Source organism: Carassius gibelio, chromosome B17 (genome assembly GCF_023724105.1).
Source record: "Carassius gibelio isolate Cgi1373 ecotype wild population from Czech Republic chromosome B17, carGib1.2-hapl.c, whole genome shotgun sequence".
Lineage (NCBI taxonomy): Eukaryota > Metazoa > Chordata > Actinopteri > Cypriniformes > Cyprinidae > Carassius > Carassius gibelio.
In genome coordinates, this window is record NC_068412.1 from 17216866 (window position 1) to 17239264 (window position 22399).

Sequence of the window (22399 nt, forward strand, 5' to 3'; positions counted from 1 at the left end):
AAAATGGCTCGTTCTAACACACCCCCACATCTCTACTTCACAATGGGGGAAGATTTGCATATCATCGCCCAAATGTTCATGTAAAGAAAAAAGGTGTAACTTTAATTCTCGTTGTAGTATTGTTGTTGCCGCACCGCCATGTTGTGGATATGCTGTGTGTTTGATTGTGAAAGCTAAACTACTTTCTTTGGCCTTCCAAAAGAGGAGGATATTCACTTCGTCATGGCTAGAGCTGATTCATGCTGGTCGCTGAGGAAATGCATCAACTTCGCACTGTAGATCACCAGATCAGCTTTCACCGTGGACGAAGCGGAGTCCAGCCGGGGTCATCACATGTGGTTGCCTTCATCGAATCAGCTGGACGTGCCATTTTCAAGCTGGCCTCCGCTCACCCAGCCCGCCGTGTGTGACGCTGTGTTTCATCGTGAAAGCAAAACTACTTTGTTTTGCCTTCCAAAAGAGGACACGACTAGAAATCAGTGGTTAAGTTGTATTTACAACACTGTTCCAGAACAGTTCAACCCAAATATTCAGATGTGTGAAACGCATTTTATGGAGGACTGTTTCCTGATCTGCAGGCTGTTCTGACTCACAGACTGTAAGTGCACTTTTTATATTTAAAGGATTTACCCCTGATGATTCACACGCATGTTTTGCAGAGTGTAGAGTAGCGCTGGTTGTTTGTTATTTCTCCAATTCCAAATACAGACATGGTTTTAGGTTTATGCGGTGCGATGCAACGCAATGCGTAAAAAGATAATGCAAGTCATTATAATCAGTAATTATGTCCCTACTGTATGCAACAAATGTATGAAACCCATTTGTAATGGGTTCTACTGGTTTTGTCCGGTTTTGCCGGGAGACGGCATCACACTATGTTAAGGGATGTAACATTTCCATCAAATGCTTGATGTATTCGGCCAATCACAATGCACATGGATAGCTGGCCAATCAGAGCACACCTCGCTTAACCTTAAACGGCATGAACACATTTCATTACATCAAATACACAAAATAATGTTCCTTGTTGCAACATCATATAACCCCTTTAAAAACCCACCTGTGACTTTTGGGATGCCCTGCAGTCTGGGGATGGACAGGGCCACTGTGACCCCAAGATTGGTCCCCACCAACAGCAGTCCGTGACACACTAACAGACTGCTCACAGAGACTCTCTGCTGTCCTGAAAGGGAACAATTCATTTGATTTAACTACTTACACTGCAAACTAAATCAGAAAAACATACTATAAAACACTTGTGGCAAGCACTCATGACTAGAGGTACTTGGTGAAACATTCACCCAGTGGAATAATAACACATGCTAGGCTGTGTGGGTAGGAACTCGACAGCATGTGTGGGTAGGTTACTATGGGGATGATGCTGAACAGCAGTTGGTTTCCAAAGAAACCTGACACAATGCGCACTCACAAATGGGAGGGAGGCCTCATTAGAAAGAAAAGAATGGCAAACGTTCAGATATTTTGTTAAACAAACAACTCTAAATTTGTACATCATGTACTGGACATTAAGTGGAATCATTTAAATGAAATAAAAATTCTAAATGAGCTAAAGTCTAAAAGTCCAGCCTGGTCACAGTTCTATGATTGATATTAAATCTATTTTAAAATTACTCTCATGTTGGTGATTAAATAAAATCATTTAGTCCTTTTTGATTCATTACTGGTGAAGAACATGCTATAAACTGACAATGTTAAGAATATATAAACTATATAAAAAAAATGGTAAGGAATGCTGTGTTTAATAATAATAACAATAAAACAGTTATATTTACTCAAAGTATATTACTCCATCGATAAAAAATAAATAAAAAATAAATTAATAATAATAATAATAATAATAATAATAAATACACACACACACACACACACACACACACATATATATATATATATATATATATATATATATATATATATATATATATATATGATACAGAATATAAACTTTAGAACTTTAGGACCCTCTAAGAACTATGAAGTTAAGAAAAACAAGGGGAGGATTAAAGGATTTTTATCTAAATGCAATAACAATGTGTTTTGAATTTTATTATTGTGACTAAAAAGTAGTATGTCATCGGGCCAGAGCTGTTTTCTTGTGAATTATCACACATGAACAAACAGAACTGCTGGTGAAAAGGAACAACACTGACTGAAAAAAAAAAACCCAACTATGGGTCAACACCCTCCAAACACCTGATTGGTCAGGATCAAACTGCAAGTTAGAAGTATCACAGAGCAATATTCTATTGAGCTGTTCCTCTTTAGGAAAGGGTTTGCTCATATTTCTGAACATCACAGATCATTACATTAGTCATGGAAACTCTAATCGGGGACTATTGCTAAACAAATGAGGACTGAGTCTGAAAAACATCTGCACAGTTTTGAAGTGTTTTACAATAAGTCCTGTAGACTAAATTAGTAGACCAAATCGGTCACAAAGAAACTACATTTTAGTCTAAATTTTATCAACAACTGTTCAGTCCTCCTAATGGACAAGAGAAAGACCCATTTAGCTTTATAAACTTTTTAAATCGGTTACTCTGCATAAGTTATTGTGAAATAAAAATGAGAGGGTCCTTTATGTTTATAAAAAGAGTCTGTGGTGAATTCTCGTCATCTGGCTGCGGTGGTGCAGCTGAAAATCTCCAATATCCAAGAACAGATTTAGCTGTGGGCTCTGTGTGTGTGTGTGTGTGTGTGTGTGTGACCTTCAGAAAAGGGACAGAAAGACATGTACTTGGCAGACCGAGTTGGCATCGAGTTTATCTGAAATAAAATAACTTTAGGTTTTTGAATATTTCACTTGATCTTACTCAACATTTATTGTATTTTTATGGTTTTAGTTTCAGTTAACCAATAACCCTGATTCAACATCCATATAATATATACTACTATAACTAATAATAATGAACATCATATGTACAATTTATTTTGTATAAGACTATCAGTACAAGCTATCTGTAGTGTTTTAACCAGTTAATCGCCTGCTAGTTGAGTGATATTGTAGCTGACATCTTTGTACCACCTTCAAAAGACTGACACACTTTATTATAAATCATGTCAAGAACAATCACAACTGATTTGTCATTTAGCAACTCAGAAATGCATGTGCTGATTTGATGGTGTGTGTGTGTGTGTGGGGGAAAATGACTCTCTGTAATGCATATCACTATATTTAAACAAATCACAACCAGTATCAACATGCCAGTTTAATCAGCTCTAATGCTGACATTGTGTCAGACACTAAGGGAGGAAAAATCTATCCAAGCATTAACCACTAATGGGGCTAAAAGAGTTCCTGGAGTAACATCCTTTCAATTAAAAAAAATTAAACATATTGTCCATACATAATTGATGCGATAATGAAGATCTATCTGAACCCCAAGAGTCAGTGCAGCTGTTTTTGTGGTGGCTGCTCTGTTTGTGTCATTAATGCACACACGAGTGAGTATTTGGGTCACAGGAGACAAAGCCATCAGAGACAAATACCACTGCCTCTACTATCACAAACTGATACCAGTCTTTATCATTTCCACAAAGGCCATAATATGCATTTCAAAACTTTCACTCAACGCTTGATAGAGGATGACTCTTCTAAAAAACTCACAAAAAAGGTGGTTGTTTGCATGATGACAACAAATGGATTCAAAGAGCTTTGGTACATTTGTAATATATCAGACAAACACCAGCAAATATGGAATGCAAACAATGTTTTAGCAGCTGTCAAATCCATTACCGGGCGAAGGGATCATGACCATGTCTGCCAGTCATTTCAGCAAATGTTACATAAGACACTGTTGTACAGACAAAGTGATGTATGATATTAGCTGCATGTTTCTGTAAGGTAAGTTCGGGACAGACTCCATCTTTCCAAGGTCAGGACACAACACAAAGGAATTACGCTACCAATCCCTCATCCTAAAATCTGCTCTTGCGTTACTGAACACAAATCAAAAAGGGTTTCAGGTTCTCTCTGTCTGAGGTGACTGCTAGCCATGCAAAATGATTGTATGCAGCTGTACTGAAGTTAAACTCGGGAGCTACAGAAATATGATACAGATTAATTCCCCTCCTTTGGTAGTACATACCAAATTTTTGTGAGAGAAAAAAATTATTCAGGTGACAAAATGCTTTGAAGAGTTACCCTTAATTTTTTTTTTTTTCCATTTGAGGGTTGAAACTGAATGGATTTCCATACAGTGCCAGTTTCACGCAGCAAAAAACATTTGTCTTTCAAGGTTATTCAAACTTCAAATCATTCCACTGAACTACTAACAGAAGCAGATAAATGGAGCATAAAATCCCAAGAAACACCTCAGAGACAAGTAAAGACACAACACAGCACGGGAGGCGACCAGCACTGCCTTTCATGAACGAAATCCTGCCCTGACAAATAAGCCCCAGAGCTTAAGGAATAGCCGGGCATGATCCGACATACTCAGCACAACCAAGCTGAAGGATTCTGGCCAGCCAGAGGCAAAATGGTGCTGGAATTTAAAAAGACAGTAACCTGCATTATAGATGAAGATACTTCTGTTCAATCAAATCTTGCATTCAATGATGCCATATGACATTACAAAGCAATTCTGATGGTAATTAATGCATCTCTTGCTGTATAACTTAAAATCTTTAAAAATAATGTAACCAATTAAAGCTTAATGGAGACCCTTCCAATAAACATACTTCTGCAGGGAATTATACAGTAATCTGGCAGGTCCACACCCTTTTAAAACTGTACAATTGAGCCTTTCAAAGCCAGGCGAGTAGGTACCAACAGCCCATATTATTGTTAGATACCAAATCTAGGAAGTTCTTCTCATAACAAACAGTAGGTAAGGAGATATGCCAACAGATTACTCCGATCTGATGAATCAGATCGAAGGAAACTTTAGCAGGACTCATCTTGTCCAGAGTGTTGTGTTATATGTAGAATCAGGAAGTGTGAAAGAACATCAATGATGACAAATGCTCAAAAATTGACTATTTTATTGACTTATTAATCAGTCATATAAAAATATTAGGGATTCTAATAATCAAAGTGTAAAATGCAAGATTTTCTTTTCAAGCAGCAGTGAATCAGAATGAGGGAACTACAGCTGCAGTCAGACACACCCTTATACTCTCACACAGGAAGTCCTTCTTGTGGCCGATGTCTCCGTGCAGACCATTTCCTGTGTGGCAAACTGTTGCATGGGTTCATGGAGACGGACTGCTGAACTCTACTCAACCACAACTGAACTCTACTCAACAACTGATTCCAGAAAAAAACCCTCCCCATCCAAACAAAACACTGTGATAGAGCTGATAGAGCAGTTTCCTCTTCTAATGAAGGTCAGGGGAATATTATTAGCATGGACTGTTAGAAACAAATCCTTGAGGCATCTAATAATAGATTCAAAAACATTGTTCTGCAGCTGCACAGAAGAACAGCATCTAAAGGCCACTAACTGCCAATGTTACATAAGGGCATTTCAGATTAGGGCTGCTTGATTGGGATTCTCTTGGAATCTAATTGTGATTTAAAATGCAATTTAGTAAAGCTTGTTTGTAGGGCGTCAAAAATGATTTGATTAACGTACATACCAATATGAGTGGTGTTAAAATAAGAAGCCTTACTACTGTACATGTACAATAAGAAATTTTAGAAACAAAAATAATTTTATCTGTAAAATGTAAAATTATAATATTTATGGCTGCCTTAATTGCTTCATTTTTAAAGTTAAACAACCAAGGTATTAATCTTGCAGAAAACCGAAGGGAGCCCTGGAAACTTTTGTTAAAAACAACAGGTTTCCAAATTATCTAAAGCCATATAGCTTTGCATGATGGATGGACCAAAATGTATTAAAAAAGTTCATACATTTTACTTTTAATACATTTTTTGTATAAACTCACAGCACTAAATGACATTAATGATTAATGTTCAATCAGAAACCCTATGGCCAATCAATCCTAAAGAGCCTAAAGATCTTAAAAAAACCTAAAAAAACTAAAACAATATATTATGATATAAATTACCTCAAAAGTAATGTACTTCTGAATACCAATCCTTAACATTTCCAGGTCTAGAACAGCATGCAGACATTAGGCATAAGGAGAGAACGAGATACAACATATTCAGTGAGGGACTCCCAACACACAGTCAGAGCGTGTCTGGACTCCCCTGTCACTATGGAGATTTAAATAAAGCTTCTTTATTCAGCGCTAGAGAATAAAGAAACAGTCCTCTCATTAACAAAGCACATGCATTCTATCTATGCATTCAACACATTTGATTCAGTTATCACACAGGTTTCACACTTAAACACATCTCTACAAGATAGATACTGTCATATGATGTTGCAATGAACAAGTGCCAGAAATACCACACCAAACATTCCAGTGTGCCATAAAATCGGCTATTCTACTATTTCTACTACAATTCTGCTAAATGTTTCAGATGGACCTGCCCCGAAAATAGCACATAAATATAAAATAAACCATGATTGGTTGCTAAACATGTTGGTCAGAGGGTCTCTTCCTGTCCAAGTAGGTGGTTCTTAGCCAGAACAAGATGCAATATGGACCAAAACACATGCTGTTTAATCTGGCTCTGTAAGACTAAGTTCCTTAGACTGCATTTTACTAATTACTCAAGAAAAGACATTTTGGCAGAGATTATGATTAAAAAAAGATTACAGCCCTAGTCCTAAACCCAGCTGGTGTTAAATCGGCCAACACACCAGATGCTCGACTGACATTATTTAGGGCCAATGTGGACTTTTTAAATCACTGAGAAGTTAGTATTCGAAGATAACTGCTTACACATACATTAAAGCTATCATGTAGCCATCATAAAAAGCAGAAAGACCGAGAACAAAAACCAACGCTGAAGTCATTTCTAGTATAATCGCTCTCTGAATCTGAATGGCTTCCTGAACACAAAGGCCCATTCAGAACAACTAAAAACTAATGCTGGATAAAATCCAAACTAAACAATGAGTAAAAATACTGCCACTCTAAGGAAACTCAACCCCTGATTCCCTCTAAAAAGCTTTTCTACAAATAAGGTGCAAAATCTACCTGCTTTAATTCAATAATGGCAAAAAACGGCACCTTTTTATTTTGCTTTAAAAAGAAGAAGAAAAAAAAACATATCAACATGACATCATCTGAGTAAATGAACATTACATGGCTCTGTGATTCTTAAAGAGACTCTGTAATTCCGTTCTTCCACATGAAAGAGAATCACATGACAAAACAACACACCCCCTCATGATGTCATGTCATTACATAAACAGAAAGCTGTGAATCAGCAGAGTCACCTGTAATCCGCCACCGTCTGAGGACTACAAATGACAGGGTGCTGTCTCTAAGGGTTTACTTAGGAAGGGAATACTTTTAATGGGATATAAGATGCAAAAACAAGTTTTGTAAGGACTGTTTTGTGCTGACGTTACACAGTATACTATACCTGGGAGTATGTTGTTGACAGCTGTGGCGATATTGATGTCTTGCAGGTGGTCGAGAGTCTCTGTGTGGAAGAGACGGAGGGTGGAGCCGGTGCTGAAGGATATCCAGATCCCGACACCGGCCACCACCATGTGGGACACGACCATTCCCTCTTCCTGATGGGCTTCAAACTGACGCTGTCAACATACACACACACTTTTTTATAAATACACAAGCATCTGACCTCAAACATACTTCTATTTAGGCTTGGCTGGATCTGCAAACACTAGCCTGACTTTGCTTGGCTTAATTTCTGGAAAAATCTGCCTGTGTAACCTACCGAACTGAGGGATGAGGTAACCCAAAAGAAGGTCCAGAGAAGGAAAAAGAGATTGTGATTTGACCCACTTCACTCAGAGAGGGAGAGGATGACATTTCGATTCTGATATGTTACAGCTTGACGTCTTTGCTGGAGCAAACAAAATAACAAGGAACTGCAATGCGAAATTTAACAGGGTTTGACTAATGTGTGTCCCACAAGCACATCAGAACTGCCTGGGAACAAGAGAAACAATCTGGCTCTTGCATTTCTGCACATCAGAATCTGTGATTTTCATCTCATTAAAGACGATCTCAAACACCACTTTCTATTTGCATCACTGATTTCCTATCTCTTTCCAGCACACCTCTCACATATTCATCCCACACGCTCTACCGTTCCAGCCAATGGTTTAACAGCAAGCAGAGCTGTTGAAGGCTAATGAGCTTAGTGATGCTGGCTGGATAACAGGTCAGTGTGTCAGTGTCTGCGTGTAGGAGAGAGAACACATGGCTTTAATATTCTGAGATCACAGCAGGCCTTTCTGGCCCTATGTGCTGTGAGACTGAGCGAAGAAACAGAGTTTTCACTCTCTAAAGATAAATTATAGACAGCTGTTAGTGGCATCACAGCATTAGGTCATAACAATATACACCCACATATATCTTTAAATATGCATGTAATAGTCTAAAGCCTATTTCCATACAGAACTATTGCAATATTTGGTCCATTTGGTTTACTGCAACAGACTTTTAAAGACCTGATGAGATGTGCACCTCTTATTTCATTCTAAAGTTATTATCAATTTATCACAAATTTGATACCTAGGTGTAAACAAATCATTGAAGGTTCATGTTTTGAAATGTTTATATGTTTATAATATTAATATATGTTTTATATTGGTGTTTCCAGTTAAATAAACTTAAAAAAAATGAATGTTTGGAAAAATATTTGGATTTTATAGTAATGAATGGATGAAATGGATTCTTGTAGACTGTAAGACTATTTGCTAAACTAAAACCTGTTCATTTCAGTAGCAAAACAGGTGCATAAATGCCAAGCTATGTCATGAAACTCTAGATGGCGCAGGCTGATGGCGGGTCCTCTAAAGGTAAACTGATATTCAAAGCGTTAAATGACTTGGCACAAGCTGATTAGTTTTTGTTGCCTCCCCTTCCCCAGCTCCACCTAAAATGTGTGAAAAGTGCTGTACTACCTCTACAGTGTGTGTCTGTGTGCTGATGATGAAGATCTGCCCTCCTGATGAGGCCCAGACGTTTTCACCCACCACCAGCAGGGCTTTAACTGGCAACACCCCCAACTTCAGCAGACGGGCACCCGACTCGACCCAGGAACCGTCTGTGAAGGAGAGCAAAGACTTGAAGACAATCTGAAATTCAGATATCAGTGTTTGTAAATGTACAGAGAGGATAAAGCCTATGAACACCGAGTATGAGAGGTTTACTGCAAAACTGATTTTGCGAGAGAGAAACTATGTTAAAGGTTACATACGATGTTGTCACACCGAGGGTAGGGTTGATACTACACCCTGTGCTCCTGTGGGCTTCCTGCAGAAATATAGTGACCTCGCAGCATTCAGAGGGCAGAATGGAGGCGTGTTGAGTGTTTGTTTAAGTCACAAAGGCTTCATTGAAGAGAGACCTGACAATCACCGAGGTGAAGAACAACTCTCATAGTGGAAATACTAGTACCACTTTTTCACCCGAAAAATGTTGGATCTCATGCTGGAGCTGGTGTTCTGACTGGGTATCTGCAAACCTCTTTAAGGATCAGTTTTGTTGCAGTCCTTTACGAGCTCAAATTTGAGAACACATTCTGACATCTAGAGTAAAAGAAGCACTTGCTGTTCAATCTGATTAATGCAATGAACTCAAGTGTATGTTTACGGTGGATAAAATAATGTCAAATTCATTAACACATTAGATATTTGTAAGTTTAATTATTAAAAAAATTAATCAGGGATGCATTTATATGGTCACAAGTCTCCCGGTTTTCAACCAAAATATCTTAAAGACGAACGAAGCTTTTACAGGTTTGGAACGACATGGGGGTAAGTGATTAATGACAAAATTTTCATTTTGGGGTGGAGTATCATTTTAATATTTTGTGACATGTGATATGGACAATTTTGAATGAGGAACAGATCAAATGAAAATTAAAGATAAAGAATTATTAAAAAGAATGACAAGTTTAATTATATTTCAAATGACCCATAATAATCTTCAAAAATCACTGCTAGCCTGCATCTGTTTCTGCCTGGATCTTCCTACCCTCCAGTTTATTTGAGCAGATCTTTATTCAGCTTGTTTGCTTCTAGAGGCTCTGATTACATAACACCAGCGCCTACACAGCATTCCCAAGCCCTCTCTCTTCGTCTCTTGCTCTTATTCAAACAGACTTGTGATAAGCATGGTCGTAAGAGGAAAAAAAAAAGTGTTTTAAAGAAGACACATTTTAGTGATTAAATGTCAATCTTTGCATTAGCACTAAAGACGTTCTGTATTCAGCTGAATGAGTAAAATGTAAACGAAGACTGACTTTTATTCAGAACACAAGGCTCATGATCTGATAATGTTACCACATGATGGAAATCGTATTGTTTTACGGCATTCATCTGGAACTGTGTATTTCCAAATGGCTCATCCTATGAGTATTACTAAACGTTGAGTATTACATTATGTGAATACTGAGAAGAGAACACTAAAAAGTAATATAGCATAAACTACTGTTTAAAGTCTGTGTTTTGGGGTCTCTTTTTTGGTTCTTTATTTGATCAAAAATACAGTAAAAACAATAATATTGTTCACTTAAAATAACACTTCTTGAATATATTTAAAAATGAAGCTACATTTTCACTCCAGTCGTTAGTGTCACATGAGCCTCTAAAAATAATTCTAATATGGGGTTCTAGAAACATTTCTTACTATTATCAATCAATATCAATGTTGAAAACAGTTGTGCTGCTTTATATTTCTGTAGAAACTATTATGTAATCATCCTAACATAACATTGTCACAAGAAAATCAATTAAGTTCAATCAGAGTATTAAACAATATCCCTAAATTATTGACTAAATATCTGTCTCAGGCAGCAGAAAACTGGAGCGAGAGTAAAATGGAATATGAGCGTCCCAGAGAGAAAAACAGCTGTGGAAAGAATTAATGGAAAAATATTTTTAAACGTCTCAGTTTCCTTGAGTACTTTCCAGAGCACTCCCTGTTGAAACCTGCTTAATCCAGCGTGAATTTATGCTGGTTACTTAGGTTAGTTTAGGCTTAGTTTATGCTGGTTATTTACTGGCACAGCCATGCTGTTCACCAGCAAAACTTAGCTTTGATTGGTTGACCAAGAAAATCTTGCTAGTTAAGCTAGTCAAGAAGCACACCAGCATCCAATGCTGTTTTCTTTTCAGAAGGAATGGATGGATTACTTTTCCGAACACCAAAACAAAAATCAAATGCATTCAACAAAATCAATCTCCTTTCAAGATTCAAGCAGGAATCACTGCAGAAAAAACCCTCCTTACCATCAGCTCTGGAGTAGACGACCAGAGAACCGCTGACCAAGCCTGCATACAGACACCCACTCTTGTACACCAGACATGTGACACTGGACTTATCAGGGGAGAAGAAGTGCTGCAGACGAACCTTCTTAGACCGTTGGCTGCTCTTATACACAGATATACTGAAAAGTAAAGCATCAATTCATCAGATTAGACTGGTTAATAGACTATAAGTCACTACACAAACAAATAGAAGGCATCACACTCTATTCTTCATCTATATGTAGTTTGTGGATGTATTGGCTGATGTACACACCTGCCTTCCTCCATTCCCAGACACACAGTCGGTGTGTCACTGGCTTTCCGGACCTCAGGCTTAATCTCAACATTTTCCAAGGGCTCATCCAGAGGCACATACGTCATGCAGAGAATACGCGACTCCACATTAAAACACTCAGTTACTTTGGGATTTGAATTCTGCAGTGCCACAATGGAGACCTGACCCATGTGATTGGTGCAGCTGGCCACCTGAAAAGAAAGAGATGATTTCAGACTCTATACATCTCACGGTTCCTTCAAACTGTTCAACAAAACTGATTTGAGTACTAAAGTCTGATGTCTACATGCTGAGTGCTCTTAAAAGAGTGTAGACCATCATTGCAGGCTCTTAGGTGTCTCAGAGAAGAGAATTATTTTATGCCCTTCTATACGGTAAATACAGCATGAAAGCCTTTAATGCAACCTTACACTCACACTTCCCACACAGAACAGCGTTTAATGATGCTTTTAGAGTTCAAAAGAGCTTTAAAATTATTGATATGATTTGGGAACACACAGACAAACACCAGACTGACAGATTCATATCAGGTTGGACTCCAATAAGGAAGCTTAACTGATTTAATATAAAGCATTTTAGGTTTTGACTGTAAATTGTCTCACCCATACACATCCGTGACCCATAACAGGCAGATCTGCAGTGCTGTCGGTGTTCACATGAGGCTCAGGGTTGTGAACTGCACACTCCACCTAACACAAACACATATTGGTTTATTAGACCATATTTTCTATTATAAACAAGTATGATAATAAGGATGCAAGATGTTTGGTCGGTCACCTTGAACTCCTGCAGTTTTGACATGACCACAGCCATCTGCTTGAGTAAGAGAGGATGGTTTTGCTTCCTCATTTGTTTACCATCATCTTCAGCACAAAACCAGCCTTGGATGTTGTCTTCCTCTGAAAAAACACATTACATTAGTCAAGCATTCCTCAGATTCTACAAACCAATGATATTCCCATATGTGTCCTCCTGTTGCCAGTATTATAATCCATTTTTCTGCACTGAACTTTTAGTTCTGGCTCGGCTGAGCAATGATTCACAGACTGAACTATATGAATCCAGCCGGCCTATTTTGTTTATGTGTTACAAACATGTTTATTTAGAAAATATGCTGGGAACATCATATTAAGGTATGTTTAAATGTGTTTCAGGCATTTAGGTAATTTTAAGTCCTAGATCTCTAATCATAGAAGAGTTATAGACAAAAACAGGATATGGAGACAGGAAATGACACATACGTAGAGCCAATTTAGCCATCTGCATTTTACTGATCCAAGCTTGCTTGATAGATGGACTCAAAGTGTTGAAGACTGCAGTGAAGAACATGGGTCTCCCATACCTGAAAAGTCCAAATCACAAAGCTCAGATTCTTCTTTGAAAAAGCTTTAACAATGGAAACAATACACGTTTGTCTGAAATCATTGTAAGTGCATCAGGCAGTACACAAATCTCTTGGGTTGTCTAAATATCTCAGCACGGGTTCAGCTGGTTTGGAAAACTGTCAGGCAGCTGGAGAAACAGACAGGGTCCTATCCTGTGTATCAGTGACTTTGTGATTTAATGATTGGCTAGTTTCAATACTAATAAACAGATCCCAGAATTGATCACTTTCTACTTTTTTTTTAGTATTTTATGACTTTCGAAAGGGGCCCTAAAACTTTCACTGTATAGAAATAATAGGTAGAATAATGACCAGAACTAAAATAGTGAAGCCATGCAATCCAGACTACTACCACCACTAATTCAAAAAGAAAGTCAACAGCATACATTTTCCAGAAGTCACAGTGTGTGAGAGAGATTTATGTTATCAAAAGGATTAGTTTGACAGCTGGGAGTCTAAAGATACTCCTATAATCCAGAAACTAAAATCCAAGCATTCAGTCGCAAATAATCAGTGTGTGCGTATGTTTTTGACAACTGCACACTCTAAAGCCCCTGATTCACAGGAGTGGGATAATAACTGCACAGGATAGTCTTTGGGCTCTGATTAGGGACTTAAGGTCATTCTTTAAGCTCTGAGTCACGTAAACACAGAGACATGGCAGTTTGATCATTTAGAAGCCTTAGTATTAAGACATTCAGGAAGGCCAAATAAATCCAAATTATGGTATATTTCTGCTCCCTAATAAAAGATAATAATACTAAAAAGACTACTTCAATATAACGGAAACAAAACATTAACTACAAATAGTTTGTTAAGATGAATTGCAATTAAACATGTAAACACATTTATAAACCTCTAAAAATCACAATTTCACCATTTCAAATTTTGGATCAGCAAGATTTCTTTATAAAAGAAACTGATACTTTTATTCATCAATGATGCATTAAATTGATTCAAAGTGACAGTAAATAAATGTATAATTGTCACAAAATAAATCTAATTTCAAACAAATGCAGTACTTTTGAACTTTATATTCATCAAAGAATCCTGAAAAAAAAAATGTATAAGGTTTCCACAAAAATATTAAATCTCGGCACAACTTTTTCCGACATTGATGATAATAAAACATGTCAGGTCAAGTCGAGGTCACACATACTTGTCTTGTTTCCCTGGTAACTGTAGTTGTATCCTACAGCGATCAGCCGCCCGAATCTCCTCCTCTTTTTTAAAAATCAGGCGCTGGAGACCTGAAACCCAATCCTGAGCAACTGTCCCATTAACATTCTGGAAAGAGAAAGAGTGTAAAATGGACTTTGAGTAGGAAGAACTGAGTGCATCCTGGTTTAAATATTGATCCTAAAGTGTTTGCGATATGAACACCTCACCTGATAATTCCCCTTCAGACTGCTGATCATAGTGGAGATCTGGTTCACCAAACTCAGGTCATGGACCAGGTTCTGTAGGTCCTGGTAAAGCTGCCCTGGACCCATATACAACTTATCTGCGAATGCGACATATCCAATTGCAGTTAATATTCCAAGTAATAATAATTCTTACCTTTAAACAGCTATATCACCCTCACACTGCTTTTTGTTTAGTTTGGGGCATTTAAAATTTCCCGTCTTCACTAGCACTAAGGATTACAGCTGAAACTGAATGGTATTATACAGTGAATCATTAAACGCTGGTTCAGATGAGTCATTATGAGACTGTGCTGTCTGTTTCCCAAATACTGCCACACACAAAAGACTGCTTTGTGCTGCTCTGCCCTTCCAAGATAAAGAGAGACAGAAATGTTAAGTAGAGAGTGAGGGGAAAAGAAGCAAGCATGTATTTTCTTTTACTCAGAGCTGAAGTAAAATATGAGTCTCTCTCACACACAGATACACCACTGAAACATGACTCAGAAGGCAGAATCAGCCATGTAAGATCGCACACAGCTAGCAGTTGGCTGCATTTGTGTGTTTTTGTTTTGTTCAGTTGCATTAGGTTTTGCAAGTATGCAACATTCGTCCTTTTAATAGGTGCTTAAAGATAAATAAAGGTAAAAAGGATTTTTTATTCTCTAGAGCCCAAGTTTTATAAAAGAGGACAAAACTTTGTTGTCCTTGTGCATCATTTTATAAAGACTTGTTATTGTTAACTAAATTTAAAACTACTAAAAATAGTTTTTAGTCACTGAAATTAAAACTTGACTTAAAGATTATAAAGGCAACTGACTGAAATAAGTACTAATACTAATATAAATTAAACTAATACTAATATTAACGAACTAAACATAACTTAATATAACTAAAACAGAAATAAAATTAATCTATAAAGAAAAAAGTGCTAAAATATACATTAAAATAGAAAATGAAAGCCAATATTAATAATTAGTGTAATAGTATACAAATTACTAAAATAACACTGACAAATACCAAGGTAGTACTTCGGCACTTCACAAAGACTTACACTCTTACTAACTAAATTTAACAGAAAAACTAGTTTGAAAATGTATATAATATTTAAGCTTCAGCAAAACTGAAAAATATAAAATGGTACCCTGGCACTTCTCCATAACCTTTTCACAGCATCAGTAACAGTGACATCACCTCCCCTCCTGGTAGCTTTATTCTTCATGGTTAATTAGATTTGGAAAAGTAAAACGAGAGAGAATAAAGACAGAAAGAGGCTGGGAATGCAAGAGCGTTTGATTCAGTGCTCTAGTTTGAATCAGAGCACCTCTTGCACACAGACTGTGTTTTCAGTAACCATAGAGACAACTCCAGTCTTTTTCAAATGCACAGAAAAGTGATTTTTCTACCTTCATGCATTAGTAGAAGGCACAGAGAATCCAATATTTTTATTAACTGTAAAAGCTTAAACAAGCATCCAGTTGAGACTTACAATGTTGTACATCTACAGAGTGGGTTTTTGCATAATTTCTTGTAAAATCCTGCCGGAGTCCCTTCTTTTGTCACCTCAGCTGTGCTGAATAGAGCACACGCAATGAAACAGGAAAAACAGTCTTTCCTCTTTTGTTCAGCAGTGTGAGTCAGTGTGACCTGTTCTCTCCAAACCACAAAAAACTGAGTAGACAGCCTCCAAGGGGGGAAAAGACGTCCTCAATGGCAGATGATTTTGAAAAGAAATGTTGTGTCATTAGGGGTCAAGCACTGAAAGGCTGTTTTATTATTATTCTGCGTCTCTGACAGCTGCAAGAACTGCAGAATCCAAAAGATACATATGTGACCCTGAAAGCCACCAGTCATAAGTTTTGAAATTGAGAATGAATAAATACGCTTTTAATTGATGTATGGTTTGTTATGATAGGACAATATTTGGCAGAGATACGACTATTTGAAAATCTGGAATCTGAGAGTGCAAAAAAAATCTAAATATTGAAAAAAAATCTAAATATTCAAATTAAGTCCTTAACATTAAATATTACTAATCAAAAATTAGGTTTTGATATATTTATGATAGGAAATTAGAGCATGAAAGGAACATGATCTTTACTATCCTAAACATTTTTGGTATTAAAAGAAAAATCTATTATTTTGACCCATACAATGTATTGTGGGATATTGCTTCAAATTTACCTGTACTACTTATGACTGGTTTTGTGGTCCAGGGTCATGTATATGTAAATCAGCACAACATTATAAATATACCTCAAACATTACATTAAAACCCATATTTACAGGAGGTAGGACAGCAGCCATTTTTAAAACTACCCCCGGACTATAATCCCTGGGGAAACAGGCAACCCACTAAAAAAGATGACTTTTAGCAGACTACCACAGCACTCTGCGAACACTTCAAAGCCTCTTGCTTTGCATGATATAATGAGGAGAAATGTTGTGAGTCTAACTTCCATGCTTTAAGCAGAAAGCTTTCGAGTTCTATCTCTTACCTTCTCCTTTCCCTATCCCCATCTCTCTCTCTATAGTTTTCTGTATTCACAGTTTCTCCTGACATGTTTCTATCAATGATTCATTTTTAAGAGGTGACATTAAAAGCCAGACTTCGATCATGATTCTGTCAGACATGTCAAAACGTCTGGGACACTGGAAAAGCACAGTAAATGATGTCTAATGCCAGTATCTTCAGAGTCACATTTTCCATTCAACACCATGGATTAATCCATGACATCTTTATCTGGATCTGACCAGATTTCAAATCTGACCATATTTCTTTTTGAATAAGTATAAGTCCTTTAAATGTCACATCTCTGCACCTTTAAAATTGCACAAGTGAAGTTGTTGCGTAAGGCTGATGCAGAATGAATATCTCTCTAAGCACTTCCTGCTATTGCTACAATCACTTGGTTACGTTAAGTTGTTTGATTATTTTTTTTTAATCAAGCTGATGTTTCTATCCAAAACAACTTCAAGCACAATATCTTCAGCTATATTCTTTCTGGAAAAAGCCTCATTCGAGGACATAGTTGTGGTCTGAGAAGTAATCTCTGTAATTCAGGGCTCAACCAGTGCTTGAATATGAAAACGTTGGGTTTTCAACCCAGAACCTGAACCACCATTTGACCTTGACCTCCAGTAATACAAAAAAAAAAAAAGAAGAAGAAAAAGAGTTCTAGCACCAATATTCAGTCAGACTTTGACTTATCTACTTGTGCCAAATTGTCTGTAGCTGTGTTTCCATACATATTTTTGTCTGTATAACAGGAACTTACTAGGTTTAGCATTAATGACGACTTTATCTCCTGAGTGCGAGGGTGGAAATCGGGAGTCGCCCATCTCTTCGCTGGAGCCAAACTCTACGACCTCAACCAAACTCAAAGGAACGCTCCACTTGAGCAGGAAGCGCTGTCCTGAGGGAACACCTTCACCTCCAGCTCCCACATTCACACCATCCTGAGAGGGGCTGAAGGAGACAAAAACTCGTTTAATCAGACAGAGGAGAGATTTATGTGCAGGAAGAAGGTTTTACTGTAAAGATGAAGAAATTAAATGATTTCTGGAGTGATGTTGTGCTAAACAGTTCTGACTGACAGTTATTACAGATAATGGATGTGTGTAACGAGTCATACCGCCGGTTGGGGGTGGCACACATGAGAACATCATTCAGAAGAAAGACTCGTCGTTCTTTTGTCTTAATGATCTCCCCGCGATCATTATAAACAGTTTCCACAACGTCATCAGAACGAATCAGATAACGGCTGCCGCTGCTCAGCAGCTGAAAGACAGAGAGAGAGATAGATGGAGAGAGAAGCAGCAATAAAAGGACTGAGCTGGGAATTTAAAGTTAAGGGTCCTACTTTATCACAGTCATTCATCAGTTAAACTTGGACACACACACAAAAATTGGTCTGAGGGAAGAAAAAAAAGGAAGATAAAAGATGCTAAAAACATTAGCATCTACTTATTACATCATGGCAAAATACTGATAATATTCTATTATAAGCTAAAGCAGACCATAAAAGCTAGACTTTACTTAATTTAGAGAGAAAAGAACACACCTATCCATCCACATGAAAGAGAAGTCACAGAGCGAGTGCAAAGTTTAGCAAAATATATCAGAGCCCCAGATGGTGTGGAGCATTCAAGCTGGTTCTGTTTAGAGGATTGGCTCAGTAACTTACTGACTTCATATCAGCGACAGCAGGGCTTCACTAAAATCAGACACGCACTGTGTGAATCTTCCAAATCTTAAATAACGAATTAAACGAAACCCCCACACACATGCATTCACTTTTTTTTTTTTTGGTGTAATGTTACTATTGTGATCAATCAGAGGACAGGTCTTGAAGCAGAGGGGCTGCAGTACCTTGCTGAGGTAATGTTCATTCATAGCCTTAGCGATGTGTCTGATCTCACAGCGCTGATCTGCCTCTCTTTTCCTCTCATTCAATTTTTCGGCAAGTGTTTCCAGTTCAGTGAGAGCCATCTGAAGCGGAAGACGGTCGGGATGACCCACTGGCGTGTTTTTTAGCATGTCCTACACAAAAGATAATGGACGTTAGCTAGTTAAAGAAGATCAAGAGAAAAACAGAATAAATAAAAATCGAAGCATCTTTGTTACAGTTTTGCCACATCAGAGTAACTGTTGATGTGATGCGCATCAGAAAGAAAGAGGCGCCCTCTTCTGGATATGTCTAGATTTTTACAAATATTTTAATATATACACTGGAGCACATGTGCTTTTTAAAATACTAATAGAACTGAAAAGTCTGTGTGTGAGTGTGTGTGAGAGAGATAAGACGCACTTGCAGCAGTAGTATAAACTGAGGGAAGCGCTGAATAGGCTTCATCATCAGTCCATAGAGGGTCAGACGGTCTTTACTGGTCTCTTGGCGATGCTATACACAAACACAATCAGCAAAGCTCAAGAATGAATTATGAAAACAAACATACACTACTGTTCAAAAGTTTGGGATTTAGATCACCGAAGCCTTGAAGCTTATTTTTGTGAATTATGTAAAAGAACCGTGCAGAACTGGTTTACATGTAATTACTGCACTACAGGAATATTCTGAACTCTTTTGGGATGTCTCACCTTGAGGAAGTCAAGGAAACAGGGCTTAGCGGCACACGCCTTCCGCACCACTCCCATCGCCAAGCTGAAGTTATTCACATATTCACTGTAAGCGTCCAGCACCATGGACTTAGAAAACTGCAGAAGAGGCAGAAAGAGAGGTGACCGCACTGATACTATATGACAGTGGAAACCATGATGCTTTTTTATGAACTACAGTTTCTACTGTAGCAGATACATTTTAGACACACAAACACACACAGCTTACAACAGCTGGTTATGGGTGGAGAAGGTTTGTACATGTAGAAACTCAGATAAAGGGTGTGGTGTGTGATTAAAAGTTGAGAAAAGTAGTTAGGATGGGGCATAGAGGCGCAATATCTCACCGATGCTACAAACACATCTCCGATCATTTCTAGCTCATCCCAGTCGGACACACGGCTGGCCAGTGCCATCTGGAACAGGGCATGGCACTGCAGGATCTCCCGAATCCGATAAAACATCACCTTGCACTTGCGGTCACTCAGTAACCGAGGCTCAATCTCAGCAAGCGGCTTCTCATATTGCTGTTATGTGTAAAGCACGTTAAAAGAGTTTACATTATTGGATAATTAATGTGTGCAGAAACTAAAATACATTTTTTACATGTAAAAAACTAATTTGCCTGCAATGTAAACCAGAACAGACAAAAAGAGTAAAAACCTCTAAAATTCTTTTCAGAGCTTCCAGATAATTCTTCTCACTCTCTAGAATCATCTCCAGAATGCATCTCCTCATCACCTGTTCATGCACACATAAAAAAATAGCATACAGGGGCACTTTAGTCACACTCAGAAAATACATGCATTTATTTAAAAGAAATTGCTTCATTCACTACTCGTCAAGAGATTAGAATCAATAAGATTTAGTTGTTTCTTTTGCTCAACAAGGCAACAAAAACAGTAAAAGCAACAACCCAGTGAAAAGTTATTTCAATTTTAAATAACTTTATTCTATTTGAATACATTTTAGAAAGTTATTTATTTCTGTGTTGGCAAAGCTGAATATTCAGCAGCCATTACTCTAGTCTTCAGTGTCACATGATCCTTCAGAAATCATTCTAATATGCTGATTTGGTGCTTTGTCCCATCATCAGTGTTGAAAGTTGTGCTGGTAACCATAATGGTTTTTTTTCAGGATTATCTGATTATCTTGCAATCTTGAAATCTTTAATAACGTGAAGGTCTTAAAAGTCACATTTGACTAATGCATGCCTGCTGAATAAATATTAATATAAAATACTAACCCCAAACCTTGGAACAGTACTGTATATAAAAACCCTTGTCAACAGTTGATTAAAAGTAACTGAAAAAATGACTCAGAAAAGGCAGATAAGGCCGTGTGAGACAGTACCTGGTGTTGAGAGAGCCCATCAGGTGCAGGTCCCAACACCGGGTCCACATTAAAACACTCCACCTCGATGAACAGATCGGACTCTTCATCAAAGCAGCTGGGTTGCTTCTCTAAGGAAATGATGATGAATCAAATGAATTAAACAGAAGGAGGCTTTTAATCAACCATTTGTGGATTAAGTAAGCTGGAGGATGTAGTACTGTGCTCTTACCATGACAGAGAGATCTGGTGCGGATGAAAGATCGTCCCTTTCTCACTGCGTCTTTGGTTTTCTGCAGACCATCTTTAGTCCCATCTTTGGCTGCTTTTACGAGTCGCTGCATCTGTAGCACATGCAACATCTCAGAACTACAACCACTTAACATAACAAGGGGGAAATTCACTTAAAATGAGAAAAGATTATTACAACTTATGCAATTGAAGTAACAGTACACAAAAACTCTATAAAGAAATCCATACATACTGCAATCCCGGTTTCATATTAGCACAGTTAGCTTAAGGAATGCTGCAGACAAAAGCATCCCGAATCTTTAGTGAATTCACCCCTGAGATTTCATATAATTTTACCAGACATTCACAATGGAGAATAACTATCCAACTAAAGCATAAGATCCCAACAAAACATGCACCCAAACACAATGATCAAGCGCCACTGACACCAGATGAGTAAAATGAGGGATAAGAGATGATGAAGACTGATGGATGAATAAGAGAAACAGCGACTGCAACTGCAGCTCCGCAACTGCAAATCTGCAGAACTCAGATTTTTCCAAAAGTAGTCCCATTATCCAATAATTAATAAGTGCCCTGCTGTGGCAGTCACTGAAGAGCAAAACTGTAACTTGTTTTCAAACACAGAAAGACATGCGAAGCCTGAGGATAAATGAGAAGAAAAATTGTGTACAACATTCACTCCCCACAGATGACAACAGCTACATCTATGGAGACACAAAGAGATGTTTAGTGGGGATGACGGAGGTCTGGGGGTTAAACAGAGGAAGCCCACCACCAGGACGACTAGCACAGAGAAGAAAGAGCTCCTCCAGAGATGGAGATGCACGTTCTTGTTCTTTTACCTTTTGCTCATGTTTGTGTTTAAGCTGCTGTAGCTCTACTGTCCCCACTGTGTTTGCCATGAGATCTCGCATCTTTCTCTCATAGTGCCCTTTCAAACGCACCAGATCTTCAGACAGCTGAACGGGGGGGCAGAGAACGAGTTACATCACTCCTTCACTCCCTCATTCTGTTCAGAATCTCACTCCAGTAATATACCTAATGTTAACATGGCGTGCTGTTTCTGTTTTTTTCCATTTACAGAAAATAAAATTCCAGAATATTTATAATAATTATTTCTTGTAATGGCCAATAACCAACATTACAAAAATGTGAAATCAAATGAATTCTGAAAAAAAAAAAATCTAAAATACTCCATTACTTATTTTACAGAACATTACATAACGATTGTGCAAGCATAGAGAGTCATGGGACAAAATTATTGCTGATTACAAA

General features: G+C 37.8%; 1 protein-coding gene across 9 annotated transcripts in view; it reads right to left on the minus strand.

The window, feature by feature from the left end:
* Positions 1-22399, minus strand: part of LOC127976626 (rho guanine nucleotide exchange factor 10-like) — a 43637-nt gene that overhangs the window by 2483 nt on the left and 18755 nt on the right. For 5 of the 9 annotated variants that reach the window (XM_052581193.1, XM_052581196.1, XM_052581191.1 and 2 more), the window contains 20 exons: positions 21967-22083; positions 21102-21213; positions 20891-21000; positions 20201-20278; positions 19885-20064; positions 19520-19636; positions 19230-19322; positions 18791-18961; positions 18054-18199; positions 17697-17887; positions 14404-14519; positions 14175-14302; positions 12873-12973; positions 12409-12530; positions 12234-12320; positions 11611-11822; positions 11319-11476; positions 8988-9130; positions 7475-7649; positions 1061-1183 (listed from right to left, as the gene is read on the minus strand). In XM_052581193.1, coding sequence (XP_052437153.1) covers positions 1061-1183; positions 7475-7649; positions 8988-9130; positions 11319-11476; positions 11611-11822; positions 12234-12320; positions 12409-12530; positions 12873-12973; positions 14175-14302; positions 14404-14519; positions 17697-17887; positions 18054-18199; positions 18791-18961; positions 19230-19322; positions 19520-19636; positions 19885-20064; positions 20201-20278; positions 20891-21000; positions 21102-21213; positions 21967-22083 — 2680 coding nt within the window. The remainder of the gene's footprint in view (positions 1-1060; positions 1184-7474; positions 7650-8987; positions 9131-11318; positions 11477-11610; positions 11823-12233; positions 12321-12408; positions 12531-12872; positions 12974-14174; positions 14303-14403; positions 14520-17696; positions 17888-18053; positions 18200-18790; positions 18962-19229; positions 19323-19519; positions 19637-19884; positions 20065-20200; positions 20279-20890; positions 21001-21101; positions 21214-21966; positions 22084-22399) is intronic. The other 4 variants (XM_052581195.1, XM_052581198.1, XM_052581194.1 and 1 more) reach the window with 1 other exon arrangement.